Source organism: Hypanus sabinus, chromosome 1 (genome assembly GCF_030144855.1).
Source record: "Hypanus sabinus isolate sHypSab1 chromosome 1, sHypSab1.hap1, whole genome shotgun sequence".
Classification (NCBI taxonomy): domain Eukaryota; kingdom Metazoa; phylum Chordata; class Chondrichthyes; order Myliobatiformes; family Dasyatidae; genus Hypanus; species Hypanus sabinus.
Genome location: NC_082706.1, coordinates 89,093,946 through 89,113,031, shown reverse-complemented (window position 1 = coordinate 89,113,031; position 19,086 = coordinate 89,093,946). Strand labels below are relative to the sequence as shown.

Below are 19,086 nucleotides of genomic sequence, written 5' to 3'. Positions count from 1 at the left end.
AGGTGTCCGATCCCTGGTCGGCTCACCAGCAGCGGCATCTGTCCTACATCTTTGAGTACACAACGGACCTCCAGCATGTCTCAGGGCGGACACCGGGCGCTGCTACAGCGGCCGTACAAGGGGCCGTTCAAGGTGATCAACAACAACGGGTCCATGTACGTTCTGGACATTGGGGGGAAAGAGATGGTTTTCACGGTGGACCGACTCAAACCAGTCCATGTGGACTTGGCGCAGCCGATCGAGGTTCAGGCACTGTGGCGCAGAGGCAGACCTCAAAAACAGAGGCTAATCCAGACTGTGGACATTGGGGGGTGTATCGCCGGTTCTGGGGGTGGGGTGGGTGGGTTATGTGGCGACCCACTTTCTGCGCAGGCGAACCGGCTCACAAATAGCCAGCGTGCGGGGGGAGACTTTGGTAATGCACCCCTGATGTCATTTCCCCCCGGAGAGTGCGGGCACTAGGGATTAAATGCCAGCGCCGCGAAGTTTGAATAAACTAGTCTCGAAATGACTTACAGACTGCGTGTTGTTATTTCTGTGCTGTGTGTAGCACATCGCTACAATCCTTTCTTAAATAAGGAGCCCAAAACTGCACACAGTACTCCAAGTAAGGTCTTACCAGTGCCTTATAGAGCCTCAACATCACATCCCTGCTCCTATACTCTATTCCTCTAGAAATGAATGCCAACATTGCATTCGCCTTCTTCACCACCGACTCAACCTGGAGGTTAACCTTGAAGGTATCCTGCATGAGGACTCCCAAGTCCCGTTGGATCTCAGAACTTTGAATTCTCTCCCTATTTAAATAATAGTCTGCCCGTTTATTTCTTCTACCGAAGTGCATGACCATACACTTTCCAACATTGTAATTAATTTGCCACTTCTTTGCCCAGTCTCCCAATCTATCCAAGTCTCTCTGCAGACTCTCTGTTTCCTCAGCATTACCAGCCCCTCCACCTATCTTTGTATTATCAGCAAACTTAGCCACAAAGCAATCTTTTCCAAAATCCAAATCGTTGATATACAATGTAAAAAGAAGCGACCCCAACACGGACCCCTGTGGAACACCACTGGTAACTGGCAGCCAACCAGAATGGGATGCCTTTATTCCCACTTTCTGTTTACTGCTAATCAGCCAATGCTCTATCCACATATGTAACTTTCCCATAATTCCATGGGCTCTGATCTTGTTTAGCAGCCTCATGTGCGGCACCTTGTCAAACGCCTTCTGAAAATTCAAATACACAACATCCACTGCATCTCCCTTGTCTAGCCTATTTGTAATTTCCTCAAATAATTGCACTAGGTTTGTCAGGCAGGATTTTCCTTTAAGGAAACCATGCTGAGTTCTGCCTATCTTGTCATATGCCTCCAGGTACTCCGTAACCTCATCCTTGACGATCGACTTCAACAACTTCCCAACCACCGATGTCAAGCTAACAGGTCTATAATTTACTTTTTGCTTCCTTGCCCCCTTCTTAAATAGCGGAGTGACATTTGCAATCTTCCAGTCCTCCAGAACCAGGCCAGAATCTATCGACTTTTGAAAGATCATTGCTAATGCCTCCGCAGTCTCTGCAGTTACTTCCTTCAGAACACGAGGGTGCATTCCATCTGGTCCAGGAGATTTATCTACCCTTAGACTATTCAGCTTCCTGAGTACTTTCTCTGTCACAATTGTGACTGCGCACATTTCTCTTCCCTGACACCCTTGAGTGTCAGGTATACTACTGATGTCTTCCTCAGTGAAGACTGATGCAAAATACTCGTTTAGTTCCTCCGCCATTTCCTTATCTCCCATTACAATTTCTCCTACATCATTTTCTGTCGGTCCTATATCTACTCTCACCTGTCTTTTACTCTTTATATACTTGAAAAAGCTTTTAGTATCCTCTTTGATAATACTTCCTAGCTTCCTTTCATAGTTCATCTTTTCCCTCTTAATAACCTTCTTAGTTTCCTTTTGTAAGCTATTAAAAACTCCCCAATCCTCTGTCTTTCCACTAATTTTTCCTTCCTTGTATGCCCTCTCCTTTGCTTTTACTTTGGCTTTGACTTCTCTTGTCAGCCAGGGTTGCATCCTTTTTCCATTCAAGAATATATTGGAATATATCTGTCTTGCATCTTCCTCACATCTCACATAAACTCCAGCCACTGCTGCTCTGCCATCCTTCCCGCTAGTGTCCCTTTCCAGTCAACCTTGGCCAGTTCCTCTCTTATACCACTGTAATTTCCTTTACTCCACTAAAATACCAACAGATCGGATTTCGGCTTCTCTTTCTCAAATTTCACAGTGAACCCAATCATGTTATGATCACTGCCTCCTAAGGGTTTCTTCACCTCAATCTCTCTAATCACCTCTGGTTCATTACAAAATACCCAATCCACTACAGCCGATTCCCTACTGGGCTCAATAGCAAGCTGTTCTAAAAAGCCATCTTGTAGACATTCTGCAAATTCTCTCTCTTGAGATCCAGTGCCGATCTGATTTTCCCAATCTACTCACATGTTGAAATCCCCTGCAATTATATAACACTGCCCTTCTGGCAAGCCTTTTCTATTTCCTGTTGTAATTGTAGTCCACATCACTGCAGCTGTTAGGAGGCCTGTATATAACTGCCATCAGGGTCCTTTTACCCCTGCGATTTCTTAGCTCAACCCATAAAGATTCTGCACCTTCCAATCCTATGTCACCTCCTTCTAATGACTTAATATAATTTCTTACCAATAAAGCCATGCCACCCCCTCTGCCTACCTGCCTATCCTTCCGATACACCGTGTATCCTTGGACATTCAGCTCCCAGAGACATGCATTCTTTAGCCATGACTTAGTGATGGCCACAATATCATACCTGCCAATCTGTAGCTGTACGACAAGATCATCCACCTTATTTCTTATGCTGTGTGCATTTAAGTATAACACCTTAAGTCCAGTATTTGGTACTTTTTGCTTTGATTGCACTGCAACTCGTTCCAATGGCTGTAAATTTGCCCCATTACCTGCCTGTCCTTCCTAGCATCTTTACTGCTCACTATCTTAAATTTATTTCTGTTATCCCCCTCCTCCGCTCTATCATTCCGGTTTCCCATCCCCCGGCCAAATTAGTTTAAACCCTCCCCAACAGCTCTATTGAACCTTCCCACCAAGATATTAGTCCCCTTCGGGTTCAGGTGTAACCCGTCCTTTTTGAACAGGTCATACTTCCCCCAGAAGAGATCCCAATGATACAAGAATCTGAAGCACTGCCCCCTGCACCAGTCTCTCAGCCACGCTTTCATCTGCTTATTCCTACTATTCTTGCCCTCGCCAGCACGTGGCACAGGTGACAATCCTGAGATTACTACCCTGGAGGTCCTGCTTCTTAGCTTCCTTCCTAACTCCCAAAAATCTCTCTTCAGGACCTCCTTCCTTTTCCTACCTATGTCATTGGTACCAACATGAACCAAGACAGCTGGCTGCTCGCCCTCTCCCTTCAGAATACTCTGGACCCAATCTGAGACATCCCGTACCCTGGCACCTGGGAGGCAACACACCATGCGGGTATCTCTATCAGCCTCACAGAATCTCCTGTCTGTTCCCCTGACTATGGAATTCCCTATGACTACCACATTCCTCTTCTCCCTCCTTCCCTCCTGCACAACAGCACCAGGCTCAGTGCCAGAGACCCGGTCACCGTGGCTGTCCCCTGTCAGGCCATTCCCCCTCAACAGCATCCAAAACGATATACTAAATGTCAGAATGGGAAAGAAGTATAAACTAAGTGACTTTGACTATGGAGTGATTGTTGATTCCAGACAGGCTGGTTTGAGAATCTCAGAAACTGCTGATTTCCGGGATTTTCATGCACAACAGTTTCTACAGTTTGTAGAAGGTGGTGCAATGGAAAAGAAAACACCCAGTAGGCAGCAATTCTATGGGTGAAAGTGCCTTGTTAGTTTAGTGAGAGAGGTTAAAGGAGAATGGAGAAACTGGTTCAAGCTAACAGGAAGGATAACTTCAGGTTGTGTGTAGAAGAGCATCTCTGAAAACACAGCTCATCGACCCTTGAAGTGGATGGGGCTGTAGTGGCAGAAGACCAGAAACGTAAACTCAGTGGCCACTTTATTAAGTACTCCCTGTACCTAATGAAGTGGCCAGTTGATGTATATCTGGTTTTATATATGCTTAGTTTTGTAGAGAATTGAAATGTGTCAAGAATAATATAAATATTAATTAAACATTTTCATTAAGTGTTTGGGACATAGATATATAGATTTTTAAAAAATAGAATAATAGTCTGCTGTTGTTTGGGAGTATTTTTTGGGATTTCAGATCGGCAGTGGGCCATCGGTTAATTGGGGGCAGCTGTGTATTTGGGACAACTCTGAGAGCAAAAGCTAATTAATGAAATACACAGGATTCCCTTTGCTTACTTTCACCACTTACTTGGGACAGAAGTATGTGCCCGAAAAGTTTCTAACTAGCATCAGTTGCGTGCACTTGCGCAGCCATTAAGTACTCCACCGTGGTTCGAGCAAACAGTTTATAAATAGCATCAAAACACAAAAAAATACAACTGCAGATGCTGTGGATCAAAGATACGTTGTTACGTACCCCATAACTGGGTCACTTACCAGCAAAGATAGAGAGGTCCGTTGAAGTCTGATGGTACTATTTTTAACAGTATTGATAAAAATACACAAAATAATATCAATGCAAACATACAGATAATATACGTCATCAATACTGAATCTAAAAGCGCAGGTATAATAATAATCAATGAGAAATAGCTCTATCGTTGTCTAGGGGATAATGTATTGTCCGATGGAAATATAAAAGTCACTGTTAGTTCGTTCGAGCTGCAGCGTTTTGGTTTGAGAGAAAGACGAGTTAAAACTTGCCCAGTCCTTTTATGATGTCAATCCTTCGAGAGTCGTTGGGAGTTGGTTTCCCCATTGTTAGCTAAAAGCCGTTCTTCCGTGGTAAGGGCACCGGTTCCGGGGCAAATGGAACCGAACGCACGTGGCCTCCCCACCGGCTTCTGCTATTACGGGGTTGCTAGCATTTCTTCTGGTGCGTCTGAAGGGGCTGTTCCCACAGACACTCTTTTATCCTGACTCACAGGGTCTCAGATGTCAATCAGGTTGGGGTGATGCAATCCCTCCCTCAACCAGCCCACTTTGCCTGAGGGCTTCCACGTAGCACAGTATTGTAATACGCAAGTCCGTCTCCAAGAGACAATGGCCGTTTCCCGTAGCTTTATATCGCTGGGGGGGGGGGGGGCGGTCAAGACATTCCGAACGTTTCTCTCTCATTTCCTGGGTCTCCTGACCCAAATCAATAGCGATCCTGCGATTCTCAAAAAGGAGGGGGCTGCAGGCGTAACAACTTACACAACGCTGGAAGAACTCAGCAGGTCAGGCAGCATCCGTGAGAAAAGAGTAGCCAACGTTTCGGGCCAAGATGATTCCTGATGAAGGGTCTCGGCCCGAAACGTTGGCTACTCTTTTCTCACGGATGCTGCCTGACCTGCTGAGTTCTTCCAGCGTCGTGTACGTATTCTTATAAATAGCATCCCTTGCATGTATTTGTGTTCAAAAAGCAGTGATTTTGTCACTGATAGCTGGCTAGAGATAAGCAGTAAGACAATTCAGAATTGATTTTGCTCACTGCAGTTTCAAGCATTCAGGCTTGGAGATGCCAGAGACAGCCTGGAGTAAAAATGAAACTGTTTCAGTATTTCAACAAATTAGGAAATATGAAGAATTTGAAGGTATCAGCAAACTTCTTGAATGTTACAATGAAAATGAAGATCTGGAGGATGCAGTCATCAAAAGCATTGTATGAAGGCAGTCCATTACCTGCACTGATTTTGTTCATTTACAGTCTATCAAAGCAAACAGCAGAGTACACTGGATGAATTATTAGGAATAATTCCAGTGTCCAGGAATAATTATTAGGAACTAGTACACGGTTTGATAGTACTGTATTAGTGTTGGTAAAGTTCTGATTTGTTCTATGTTTCATTAAAATACATAATTTGTTACTCAATTAAATGGTAGTTTGTCTTTTTTGTACTATTTTAAATTTCCAATAAACTTTGATGAATTGGGGCAGCTGCTTAACTGGGGCCAAAATGAACTGGTCCCAATGTGTCCCCATTGACCAGAATCCACTGTATTTATTTTAGCCTCACCTGGGAAAATCAATAATGATATAAGTTGCGGTGAGTACATAAGCTTTTATGTGTGTACGTTTTCAACAGAATCAGTCAGTGGGCAAGCACAATGGTGCCTCTGCCTGAGTGATACAAATTCATTGGCAAAATAAGCAAAACAGTTCAGCTCCATCTGTTTACATAATCAGCAATGCGTAGTTTTTATTAGCAAAGGAATTTGATCATTTTAACCTGAAGCCTTGTCATTTTTGTGCTCACAATGTGTGACTTGATGGAAACAGAGCTGTTTGCTGTGTTCAGTAACATCAGCCAAGACACGTTGCAACACAGTCTGCTGCATGCAGCCAGCGATGGAAAGTGGGTGCATTCAAGTGTGGAATCTTTTTTCTTTTTTATTTTCAAGGATATTTTCCCCCTCTTGAAAAATGCCGAACTTGTCACAGCATTCCATCCCTTTGCAGGTTTGTTGTGCTTGGGTCAAGTTGCTTCTAAAGGTTAACCTCAAAACTTCAAAGGTAACTCGATATAAATGTTCAGTTCGATTCTGCAAAACGCAGTAATTATGTGCCTTATGTTGAGCACAAAGCTGTGAGCGTTATAGCAGATTTCATTACTGCCATGTCACTTCATTTAAGTTTGAGTGCCATTGATTTTGCTACTTGGATGTCAAAGGTACCGTTTAGATACAGTCGTCTCATCAGCAGCAGAGAAGTTGACTATTAAATTACTTCCCTCTGCCAATCATGATAAAGGTTTAGAAGTAACAATAAAGCAGAAAGTTGCGCCATGCTCTGGACACCAGATGAAACAAAATCTTCACGCCTGGAACAATGTCACTGGTAAAGAGGCAAATACAATGTCAGCGTTCATTTTGGGTGTATTAGAATATAAAAGCAAGAATGTAAAGCTGAGGCTTTATAATGCATTGGTCAGACCGCACTTGCAGTATTGTGAGCAGTTTTGGGCCTCGTATCTAATATGCACTGGCATTGAAGAAGCTCCAGAGGAAGTTCATAAGAATGATCCCAGGAATGTAAGGGTTAATACATGAGGAGCATTGGGCCTGTATTTGCTGGAGTTTAGAAGAGTGAGGGGAGATCTCATTAACATCCATCGAGTATTGAAAGGCCTAGATAGAGTGGACATAGGGAGGATATTTCCTATAGCAAGGGAGTCTAAGACCTGAGGACATTCCTCAGACTAAAAGGATATCCCTTTATAACAGAGGTGTGGAATTCATTGCCACAGATGGCTATGGAAGCCAAGTCATTGGGTTTGTTTAAAGAGGAGCTTGATAGGTTCCTAATTAGTAGGATGTCAAAGGTTAAGAAGAGAAGGCTGGAGAATGGGGTTGAAAAGGATAATAAATCTGCCATGGTGGAGCCATGGGCTGAATAGCCTAATTCTGCTCCTATATATTTTTGGTCATTGGTCTATCTAGGTCTATTGCACCAATACCAATAAGTGCAAATGGAGGCATGACTTCTCTTTGTTAAGGCATCTCGTTTGTTTGCTAGATCTCCCAAAATGCTTCGCAGCCAATGAAATTGAGTCACTGTTGTAATAGAAAATATAGCAGCCACTGTGTGCGAATCAAGTAAAATAACAAGAAGCACAAAGTGCTGGAGGAACTCAGCAGGTCAGGCAGTTTCCACAGAGGGGAATAAACAGTCGACGTTTCTGACCAAGACCCTTCATCAGGTGGAAGAGGTCAGAATGCAAAGGTGGGTAGAATGGATGGGGTACAAGCTCATAAGTGAGGCAAGGAAGGTGAGTTACAAGCAAATTTGGTGAAATTGACAAACTTGGCGTGGGTTCAGAAAGCAGCACCAATGTAGTCTCAGTGTAGTGTGCAAAGAGTAGGGGAGCTTTACTAGTCTAGGCTTGGAACATGGACTTCCCAATGAAAAGACGGGCATAGCTGGGGCCCATGCAGGTGCCCATGGCAACACCTTGGGTTTGGAGAAAGTGGCAGGGGCCCATCAAAGGTGAGGACCAGATGGATTTGGGGGGGGGTGGGGGGTGGTGGTGGATGGAAACTAGTTAGGCAAGTAACAATAGTATAAATTACAAGGACATTATTTTAGTGGCACCATTTGAAAGATGAACGATGTCGGGGGCTCTTGGAGAGGTCTCCCCATCTCACTTAGATACCTCCACAGCATGCTTTACATTTCATAGGGGATAGCTGGCTTTGCAGTTTAACAGGTTATCGTTGATGGTATATGACTCCCACCGTACTGATTGTGTACGGGTATATTTGTGGCATGCTGATAACACCATCGTGTTGAGGCCTGTTGACCAGAGCCTGGTCCACGAAACTGTGCGAGTCCGCTGGGGAGGATGAAGCCCGGTGCCTGCCGGCCTCAGTCCATGTCCGCTGGAGGCCAGTCCTGGGGTTAAAGGACTGTGTATGTGTGTGGGTGGGAGGGAGGAATGGGACTTGTTTTTGCTGTGGTTGCTTTGTTTCTGGTTGTGTTCTGTGTTGTTCTGCCAAGCATGGTGGGAATGCTCGGTATGTTCAGTGACAATGCAGGCTTTCTCCTCCAGCTCACCTTTGGGCGTGTTGTTTGCAAACGCAAATGATGCATTTCACCATACATTTCAATGTGCACATGAGAAATAAACTTAAATCTTGAGTCTTGCCTCAGAAGCAAGTGAACTGCCTGTGAACCAAGGGCAACACGTGAGTTAATTAGAATCATGAAGTACACATAAGAGGTCAACCAGAACACATTGTGGAATGGAGATTATTTGCGTGCCGGTGAGATCACGGTCTCGCAACCCGGAAGAACAGATTTCTCAATCTTTGAAGTAGTACTGACAGCATTTTAGCATCAATGTCCACTGCTGAGTCTGTTTGGTGAAGTAAATAATAACTACTGTCTGTTTTAGAGGGAATAAAATATTAGCATAGCAATGGCCATTAAATCTTCTCTGATCTGAAAAGCACAACTGCATTTTATATTATTTGTAATTCATGAGTTTAATGTCCTGTCTCCATAATCATTTGTTGCAACAACAGTAAATTAACTAACAAATGATAGTACTTCTCCTGCACCATTATTATTATGAAAGCAACAGCAGTTCATGAAAAAAATATAATACAATATTTCACACCTGTATAGAGGAGTGTACAATATTCACCAGTAGATTTGCTGCAGTTTTGCACTCAGCTGTCATTTTATTATGTACACCTTTCACCTAATTATTAATGCAAATATCTAATCAGCCAACCATGTGGCAGCAACTTAATACATGGTCAAGAGGTTCAGTTATTGTTCAGACCAAACATCAAAATGGGGAAGAAATGTGATCTAAGTGACTTTTTCAGTGGCATGATTGTTGGTGCCAGACAGGGTGGTTTGAGTATCTCAGAAACTGCTGACCTCCTGGGATTTTCACGCAGAACAGTCTCTAGGGTTTACAGAGAATGGTTTGAAAAATCAAAAAAAAAAATCCAGTGAGCAGCAGTTCTGTGGGTGAAAATGCCTCGTTAATGAGAGAGATCAGAGGAGAATGGCCAGGCTGGTTGCAGCTGACAGGAAGGTGACAGTAGTTTCAATAACCAGGTGTTACAACAGTGGTGTGCAGAAGAGCACCTCTGAATGCACAACATGTCGTACTTTGAAGTGGCTGGGCTACAGCAGTCGGTCACTTTGCTGTTCATGAGACAGGCAGTGGCTGTTGGTGTGATCAAGTCAGTTTATAGAATGAAATTTCTGCAAATCTACCATGGCTGCCACTAAAGAATCAAATTTAATATCACTGACATAAGTCATGAAATTTATTATTTTGCAGTACAGTAAAATAATAACTATATATTACAATAAATAATGTAATACATTTTTAAAAATATGTATAGGTAATGCAAAAAGAGAGCAAAATAGAGAGTTAGTGTCCGTAGGTTGCTTCATTGACTATTCAGAAATCTGATGCCTAAAGTGTTGAGTGAGTGCTTTCAGGATCCTATGCCTCCCCTCTGATGGTGTTAATATGAAGAGAGCATGTCCTGGGTGATGGGGGTACTTAATGATAGATGCTGTGTTTTTGAGGTATCACCTTTTGAAGATGTTCTCAGTGCTTTGGAGGCTGTGCCTATGATGAGTTTGCAGCTCTCGGGAGCCTTTTCCAATCCTGTGCAGTGGCCCTCCCGTGCTATATGGTGATGCAACCAGTTAGAACGCTCTCCACGGTAGACACGTAGAAATTTGTGAGACTCTTTCTTAAAATATCAAACTCCTGATGAAACGTAGCTGTTGGTCTGCTTTCTTTTGGAATTGCATGATTATGTTGGGCTCACAATAGTTCTTCAGAGATGTTGACACCTAGGAGCATGAATCTGATCACCCTTTGCACTGCTGACCGCTCTGTGGGGACTGTTGTATGTTCTTCTGGTCCACAATAAAATCCTTGGTGTTACTGGCGTTGAGTGACACCACTCAACAGGAGGGGTGTCGCAACATTAGGCATTTGAGAAGGTTTTCTATGTCTCTAATGACTCTAGCAAAGAATTGAACAAGAAATGAACTGGCCACCAATACTGAGCAAACCCTGAGACTGACAGTAAGATGCTGGCTTTTGGCTGTTTCTTGCAAGTAATTTGCAGAGCTGTTGTAAGTATGGGATTACAGAGTTGGCAGTTCCATTACTGTTTTTCTACTGGACTCTAGCATGGGATCCAGTAGTAGGTCACACTCTTGTTGAACTACTCCAACATTTCATTGGGGAATCAGTCTCTAGTAGAATGGGGCCACTTAGGCATAGATAAAGTGGATAGCCAGAGACATTGTCCCAGGACAGAAATGGCTAATACAAGGGGGCATAATTTTATGGTAATTGGAGGAACATTGCATTTACCTCAATCTCAATCTGCAAGTTAGTCTGAAGGCAATTCTGAACCAGGCCTGCCGGCTGCCTTCTGTAACAAGGAATATAATGAGAAGGCAGTTTGCAGGGTGGGTAGAGTCTGCAATGAATTTTCCTGCCCATTTCTTTGTCCTGGACACGTACGAGCCCTGCAGTGATTATAGACTGCAGTCAGTGACCTTTTCTGCTGTGCTGACAATTTGCTGCAGTTTTTATATATTATGAGAGGATGCTGCACCAAGCCACAGAGAAATGGTTGAAGTGAGGTTGCTCTCTGTGAATCTCAGTGTGAGTTATAGAGAGATATAATGCAGGTCCTTCAGCCCAACAAGACCTTACCCACTTACAGTAGTGTCATAGAGTGAAGGAATAATTCAGCAAGGAATAGGCCCTTCTGCCCAACTCAAACCAAGATGTCCACCTCAGCTGGTCCATTTGCCCCTGTTTGGCCCATGTCCCTCTAAGATGGAATACAGTACCAGGAAGTGTATGGTCACACACTTTGGAAGAAGAAATGAAAGGGTAGACTATTCTCTAAATGGAGATGAAAATTCAAATAATTGAGGTGCAAAGGGACTTGCGAGACCATGTGCAGGATTCACTAAACCTTGGTTGAGTCAGTAGTGAGGAAGGCAATTCAGTGTTAACTAATTTTGAGAGGACTAGAATATAAAAGCAAGGATGTAACATTGAGGCTTTACAAGATACTAGTGAGGCCTTATTAAGTTTTGTGATCATTTTTGGGCTCTTTACCTAAGAAAGGATGTGCTGACATTGGAGAGGGTTCAAAGGAAGTTTGTGAAAATGATTCTGAAATTGAAAGGCTTATTATATGAGGAGTGTTTGATGGCTCTGGGCCTGTACTCACTGGAATTCAGAAGAATGAGGTGGATCTCATTGAATGTTGAAAGGATGTGGAAGTGGAGAGGATGTTTTTGATGGCGGGAGAGTCTGAGACCAGAGGACGCACCCTCAGAAGAGAGGAACATCCATTTAGAATGGAGGTGAGGAGTTTCTTTAGCCAGGGAATAGTGAATCAGTAGAATTCATTGTTGCAGATGGTTGTGGAGGCCAAGTCATTGGGTATATTTAACGCAGAAGTTGATTGGTTCTTGATTAGTCAGGGCATGAAATGAAATGGGGAGAAGGCAGAAAATTGGGTTTGAGAGGGAAATGAGTGTTACAGACCTGATGGGTCAAATAGCCTAATTCTATATCTTATGGCCTAAACCTTTTCTCTCCATGTACCCACCAGACTGTCTATTAAATTTTATTATTGTATTTGCTTCAATAATTTCCTCTGGCAGCTCATTCATATATAACCTACACTAATTACTTTTTTTATTCTCCCCACATCATCTTAAACCTTCCTCAGGTTCTGCCACTCATCTCCTCATTAGCAGCAACCTACTGGATTCCTGCATGAAACAGGGAGAACGTGCAAACCCTACACAGGTCAGAATTGAGCTCAGGTCTCTGGCGCCTAAATAATGAAGAGAAGAGATTCTGCAGATGAGGGAAATCCAGACATAAAATACTGAAAGCAGTCAGCAGGTCATACAGCATCAATGGATGGGAATAAATGGTCGACCTGATGAAGGCACTCAGTCCAAAATGTCAGTGGTTTATTCGCTCCTTAGGTGCCACTTCAAATGTTTTTAGTTTCTTTGTATTATATGGATTTTAAAGTGTGTTACTTGTTAAAAATATTTAATATTCCTACACATTTAATATTTTAATACTTTATCATTATCTTAGTTGACACGGTCCCAGGAGTTACTAAACATTTGTGAATGTCAAGGTATACACAGCGTTCAAGCTTTGACTTCTGTTGAGCCTGGGGGTTACAAAGCCTCTTGCCAAGGCCTTTCTATGAGTGGGACCAGCTGTTTGCGTGGACAGCCCTTCCTTGGCTGCACATTGGCATCCCAAAGTATTGAAAACCGGGCTCTCTCTAGAACCCTGTGCTGGAGCAGGCACTGTGGCCCAGGAAAAGGAGGGCAGCGATTCTGGGAAAATAGAAGATCTTCCCTATTACGGTGGGTTCCTCTTACCCCCATATGGGTGGGGAACAAAAAACATGCAGCTATAGTTTTCCCATCTCCTGGCAACTGGAAATGTAGAGCTGGAACTTCTCAGTGGAATGATTATTTTATTTAAGGGAAAACGTGAGGGGTAACTTCTTCACTCAAAGGGTGGTGAGAATCTGGAACCAGCTGCCAGTGGAAATGGTAGATATGGGTTCAATTTCACTACTTAAAATAAGTTTATATAGGTACGTGGATGGGCGGTGTATGGAGGGCTATGGTCCAAGTGTAGGTCGATGAGACTAGGTGGAATACTAGTTCGACATGGGCCAAAGGACCTGTTTCGGTGCTCTGGTGTTCTGTGACTCTAAGTAAACAATAAATGTTCTTTCCTCATTGGTTTTAATGAGAATGTACACCAGCCTCCACCTCTCTGCCCTTTCCTAACAGCATGTCTGAGAGTGAAAAATATCAGGGAAATAAACTTGAACCTTGCACTGCTCTTGTAGGGAGCATTTAAGCTGCTGGTAAATCAGCAGGGTCAGGGCACATCTGTTTGCAAGTAAATTCCCTGTGGGACAGGCAGAGAAAACTTGCTTGCTGCTCTGGCTGTAATCTATTAAATAGACACATTGAGATCTTCTCTTGTAATCAGCTAAAATAGTAAGCAATGCAACTAATATATCTGTGCAATTCTTAAATATTTGACTTCGTAAGTTCAAAGGCCCATCCCCATGCACAATAACAATTACTGGGATACTTCTAACCCATAAAGTGGTGGAAGTATCTTTCCAGGTCAGACACCGTCTGGGAAGAAAGCATTATCTTTTAACTCATCAGGAAAAGCTTTTAAAAAAGAAGAAAACAAGATCATCTTTCTTTGTCACTCTAACATTGAAGCAGACAGTGAAATGGGTTGTTTTGCGTCAAATCAAATCGGTGAGGATTATGCTGGGGCAGCCATGCTTTGGGACCAACATAGCATGCCCACAACTCACTAACTTCTAACCATAGGCATTTGGAATGTGGGAGGAAATCAGAGCACCCTGAGGAAACCCACTTAGTCACAGGGAGAACATACAAGCTCCCTGTAAATAGTGGTGGGGATTGAACCCCGATCAGTGACTGCTGCGCTGTAAAGTGATTGCGCTGACCGCAAAGCTACCATGCCACCCCTAAAGGTAAAGGTAAAATGTAAATGTAAAGGTAAAGGTAAAATGTAAAGGTAAAGGTAAAGGTAAAATGTAAAGAATGCCCAGTGTGAGTTATGAGAGAGGAAGGAATAAATTGGAAAGTCTGATAGATTGAAGTCAGTGTGCAGCAGACAGGTCAGACTGTGACCTGTCTGTGCAGAATACTTCACATCAAATGCCAAGCAAGACAAGGTTTCAGACACACAGATTCTGACCCAAACAAAGCTCCCTAGCATTTACACATTGCTAGAAAAAAATCACAGATCAGGTGGGCAGGGCATGTCAAAGATTTTGGTGACACCATACTGAAGCAGCTATTTAAGGGGAACTTACCAAGAGTGAATAGTCATGTGGGAAAGACAGAACAGAGTCAGCAGAGGCTAGAAATCCAGAGCAATACACACAAAATGCTGGAGGAACTCAGCGGGTCAGGCAGCATCAATGGAAAGGAATAAAGAGTTGACGTTTCAGGCTGAGACCCTTTATCAGGACTCATCAATTCTGATCAACTGGTGATCACATAGTCCTGATAAAGGCTCTTGGCCTGAAACGTCGACCGTCTGTTCCTCTCCGTAGGTGCTGCCTGACCTGATGAGTTCCTCAGCATTTTGGGTGTGCTACTGTTACAGTACGTGGGTTATGGCCAAACAAAAATGATGGCTGGAGTTAGGTATAACTTTCGAGCAAGGGAGCATCAAAAATCAAAGTTGCAAAAATTAGTGAAAAGAAAACTGCCGATGTTTGCAAAAAGTTATCTACCTGAAAACACAATAAATATCCCCATAGAATACCCAGTGTGAACTCCTGGCATATCTATCTCCTCGTCTGCCCCCACCAAGAGCAAACCACCCTGTGTTTTTAGACATCAGAACGTACTATCTTTAATTACCCACAAAGTTAACTAAAGACTACACATAAATTAGAATATGATGCACCCCACAATGTAGTTACAATCATATTACAAAATTAACAGAAGTATCTACATTAACTACAGTATACAAACAATATATACACATTTACACAACCCCATTACTAAAGAAATGGAATATTCAGAAGTGTATGGCAGGAAAGCAACCTAAAGCGAACCCATTATAAAAATATATCTATTGAAGTGCATACACTTAGCGCAATGACAGCAGAATAACAAGGAAATGTTTATTGTTGTGTGTGTGTGTGTGTGTGAATATGCATGTATACAGAGTGTGTTTACTGAGTGCTCGCTATCACAGTTACAAAGAGGTTCAAAGACTGATAGGACATCTAGATCACTGAACTGTACCACTATTGCCCCAGAGGTCAGTGTTGAAACCTCTGATGTTCCAAAGTCATGTTAATGATTTGAAATGCACATGACACGATCAGCAAGTTTGCTGACGATACTAAATTTGGGAGTCTTGTTAATAATAAAGTAGATTACATTGAATTGCAATGCGACCTTGATCAGTTAGGGAGATGTGCTGAGGAATGATGAATGGATTTCAACTTAGTTAAGTGTGAGGTGATGTATTTTGGACAGTCAAACCAGGGTGGACTTATACAGTGAATGGCAGAGCACTGAGGAGTGCTGTGGAACAGGGGGGCTAGGAGTACAAGGTCATAATTAACTAAAAGTGACTGCAAGGGTGATGCAGAACGTTTGTAGTGTGCTGGCCTTCACCTGTCAGCACATTGAGTTTCATAGTAATAGGGACTAAATGTTATAGTGATTTAAGCCATTGGTGAGTTTGGACTTGGAGTATTGTATGCGGTTTTGGCCAGCTGTTAATAGGAAAAACATTGATTGTCAAGCATCGTCATTGACAGTGAATAGCCATCACAGTGCAGTGCCTCTACTTTCTTAGTTATTTGCATAGATTTGGCATACCATCTAAAATTAGATGCATAGTGGAGAGTATCCTGACTGGTTGCATGATGGTCTGATGTGGTAACACCAATGTCCAATAATGAAAAAGCCCTACCAAAAGTAGCAGATACAGCCCAGTCCATCACAGGGAAAGCCCTCCCTGAAATTGCCCACATTTACAAGGAGCACTTGCCACAAGAAAGCAGCATCCATCACCTGTGACCTGGACCATCCAGGCCGTGATCTCTTCTTGCTACTGCCATCAGGAAGGAGGTCCCACACCACCAGATTCAGGAGCAGTTATTACCCTTCAACGATCAGGCTTCACTCATCTCAGCACCAAACTGATTCCACAGCCTGCACAGACTCACTTTCAAGAACTCTACAACTCATGTTCTCCACTTTATTTATTTAGTTTTCTATTTGCAGCTTGTCTTCTTTTCCACATTGGTTGGTTGTAAGTCTTTGGGTGTAGTTTTTCATTGAATCAAGGGTGTATCTTTTGTTCCACTGTGATGTGATTGCATGCAAGAAAGCGAATGTCAGGGTAGTATATGATGACATACTGTATATGTACTTGGATAATAAATGTACTTTGACTTTAACTTTGACATGCATTTAAGGTGAGCAGGAAAAACTTTAAAGGAGATGCTCAGGACAAGTTTTTTTTCACACAGCGTGTGGTGTACCTGGAATGTGCTGTTTGGGGTGGTGGTCAAAGACAATATGATAGAAGCATTTTAGAGGCATTTAGATAGACACATGAATATGAAGGAAATGGAGGGACATGGATCATGTAGACAGAAGAAATTCATTTAATTTGGCATCATATTTGGCACAGACATTGTGGCTGACGGGCCTGTTCCTGTGAAATAAAGTCGTGTTTGCATGACCAACCAGTTTATAAAGTGGGAGAGTTTTACCAGCAGGACTCAGTAATGTTGTTGGTTCTTGTAATCAGTCTAAAGCATGTGGTATCCTAAACAAGAAGATTTTAATTAACACAAAGACATCCTGTTTCCCAATGTATGCATCTCATGGCTGACTGCCATTAACTCCCTGCTGTCTGGAGAGGAAGTCTGTGTTCTCTTCAGGCGACTGAAAATGTATCTTTATAACACGGTAAAATGGAGACAGAAAACAGTAATTAACACAATCATTGATCATTTCAAACAGAGAGTCTTGTTCATCTCCTCCCATCTGCATTTGGGTTGGGTTTGCACTGGATAGTCTGGCTATAAAGGTCGATACTTTTGTGCTGTTTTATGTTCCGCACCATCGCTATTTGAAGAGTTGTAAAAAAAGAAGTTTTGCATCCGTAACACAAGTGACTTGCCAGACACTGGAAATCCAGAGAGACACACTCAAAGTACTAGAGGAACTCAGCATGTCAGGCAGTATCTATGGAGAGGAATAAAGAGTCAACGTTTCAGGACGTAGCCCTTCATCAGGACTCAGCTATTTATAAGCTAGTGTGATATTTAAACTGTCACCTAAAAACACATCATAAGTTCAGCACACCTCCAGTATTATAGATTTGAGACTTACAGTATGGGAGGATCAACCCTAGAGGCACAGAACACTAATAAGATGACTGTCTTTTTGTGGAAGGTGAAATATTACTGCATTTTACCTTGGCCCCTCGCCAACATTTCCTTGATGCATTCCCAAACGATTCCTTCAAACATCTCCCCAGTCAGTTGCTTTCCTTGGTTTCCCCACCAACTGCTTTCTGCAACTTACAGTCAGCTCCTTGCCCATTCTTCAGATTATCTCCCCACTCGCTTCATCTTCTTTATGTGCTCCAACTTCTCTCCCTGTCAGGATCATTCCTCCACTAGCCCTGGTTTTCCCCAATCGATCATCTCTCCCCACTGTCAATTTGCTCGGTTCATTGATTCTTCCATGATGTCTGCCCTCCGCAGTTGCATCTGAACTCAGAGGCAAGGCCTTTTTTTTTGTATGTACGAGGCCTATACTTGCCACCTACAAACCTGGGCTGGTGCACGGTATAATATTGTGTAACCCTCTCACTGTGGCTCGTTAGCTAACTGTGACTCAGTGGTCAGAAGGCCACTTTCGATAGGCAACACCCGTCTAGGGTCAGTATGATTTGGTTTCAACTAAAGTTGGATGTTCTGATGAGGGAATGAACATTGTGGAGAATGCCATGTAAACACTGCCCCATGCAAGGTTATTATCCATCTGCATAAAGCACTCTTTATAATAGGATCTCCCCTTTGGGTGGCATCCTCCAAGCATCTTCCCTTGTACTCTTCTTGGCAACTCATCACAAAAGACCCAAACCAGGCTACTGTCCTTCAGAAATCTGAACCTGCACAGCCCTTCCATTGCATCGCAAAGTTACAATACGTTACCAAAACAAACATTCCTAAGTTGGGCAAATGGCTCCATATCTTTATACAAAGCCAAAACACTAGTCTATTAAGCCTAACTGGCAGGAATCAATCGAACCTGGGGTCTTCCTCGCTCTTGGCAACAGGCCTGTTGCCTCGCCTCACCTTGGTTCTGCCACAATAAATTGCCTCCAAGTCCAAAGAGAAGTTTGCCAGAAAAATAGTGATTAACAAAGTATTTAGCTCCCCTCCCCCTTTCTTTCTCCCTAGGCCTCCCGTCCCATGATCCTTTCCCTTCTCCAGCTCCGTATCACTTTTGCCGGTCACCTTTCCGGCTCTCAGCTTCACCCCTCCCCCTCCGGTCTTCTGTCATTTCACATTTCCCCCTCCCCCTCCTACTTTCAAACCTCTTACTATCTTTCCTTTCAGTTAGTCCTGGCGAAGGGTCTCGGCCCGAAACGCCGGCAGTGCTTCTCCCTGTAGATGCTGCCTGGCTTGCTGTGTTCCACCAGCATTTTGTGTGTGTTGCAAAGTATTTAGTTTCATTAGCCACCAGTCAGAAGTTGTTGAGATTCACCAGTGTCAGCTTAAACCCGAATTTTCTTAAATGCATTGAAGTATTCCTAGCCGAAGCTGTTT

At 43.1% G+C, this 19,086-nt stretch overlaps 1 protein-coding gene across 4 annotated transcripts in view; it reads left to right on the top strand.

Annotated features, from left to right (window-relative positions):
• LOC132395248 (coiled-coil domain-containing protein 102A-like) overlaps nucleotides 1-19,086 on the top strand; it is a 464,661-nt gene that overhangs the window by 358,075 nt on the left and 87,500 nt on the right. Inside the window, exon 9 of one of the 4 annotated variants that reach the window (XM_059971575.1) lies at nucleotides 12,403-12,442. The exons of the other annotated variants lie outside the window; for them this stretch is intronic. Coding sequence (XP_059827558.1) covers nucleotides 12,403-12,427 — 25 coding nt within the window. The 3' untranslated portion in view covers nucleotides 12,428-12,442. Of the gene's footprint in view, nucleotides 1-12,402; nucleotides 12,443-19,086 lie in introns of those variants that run through there. 4 annotated transcript variants of the gene reach the window in all.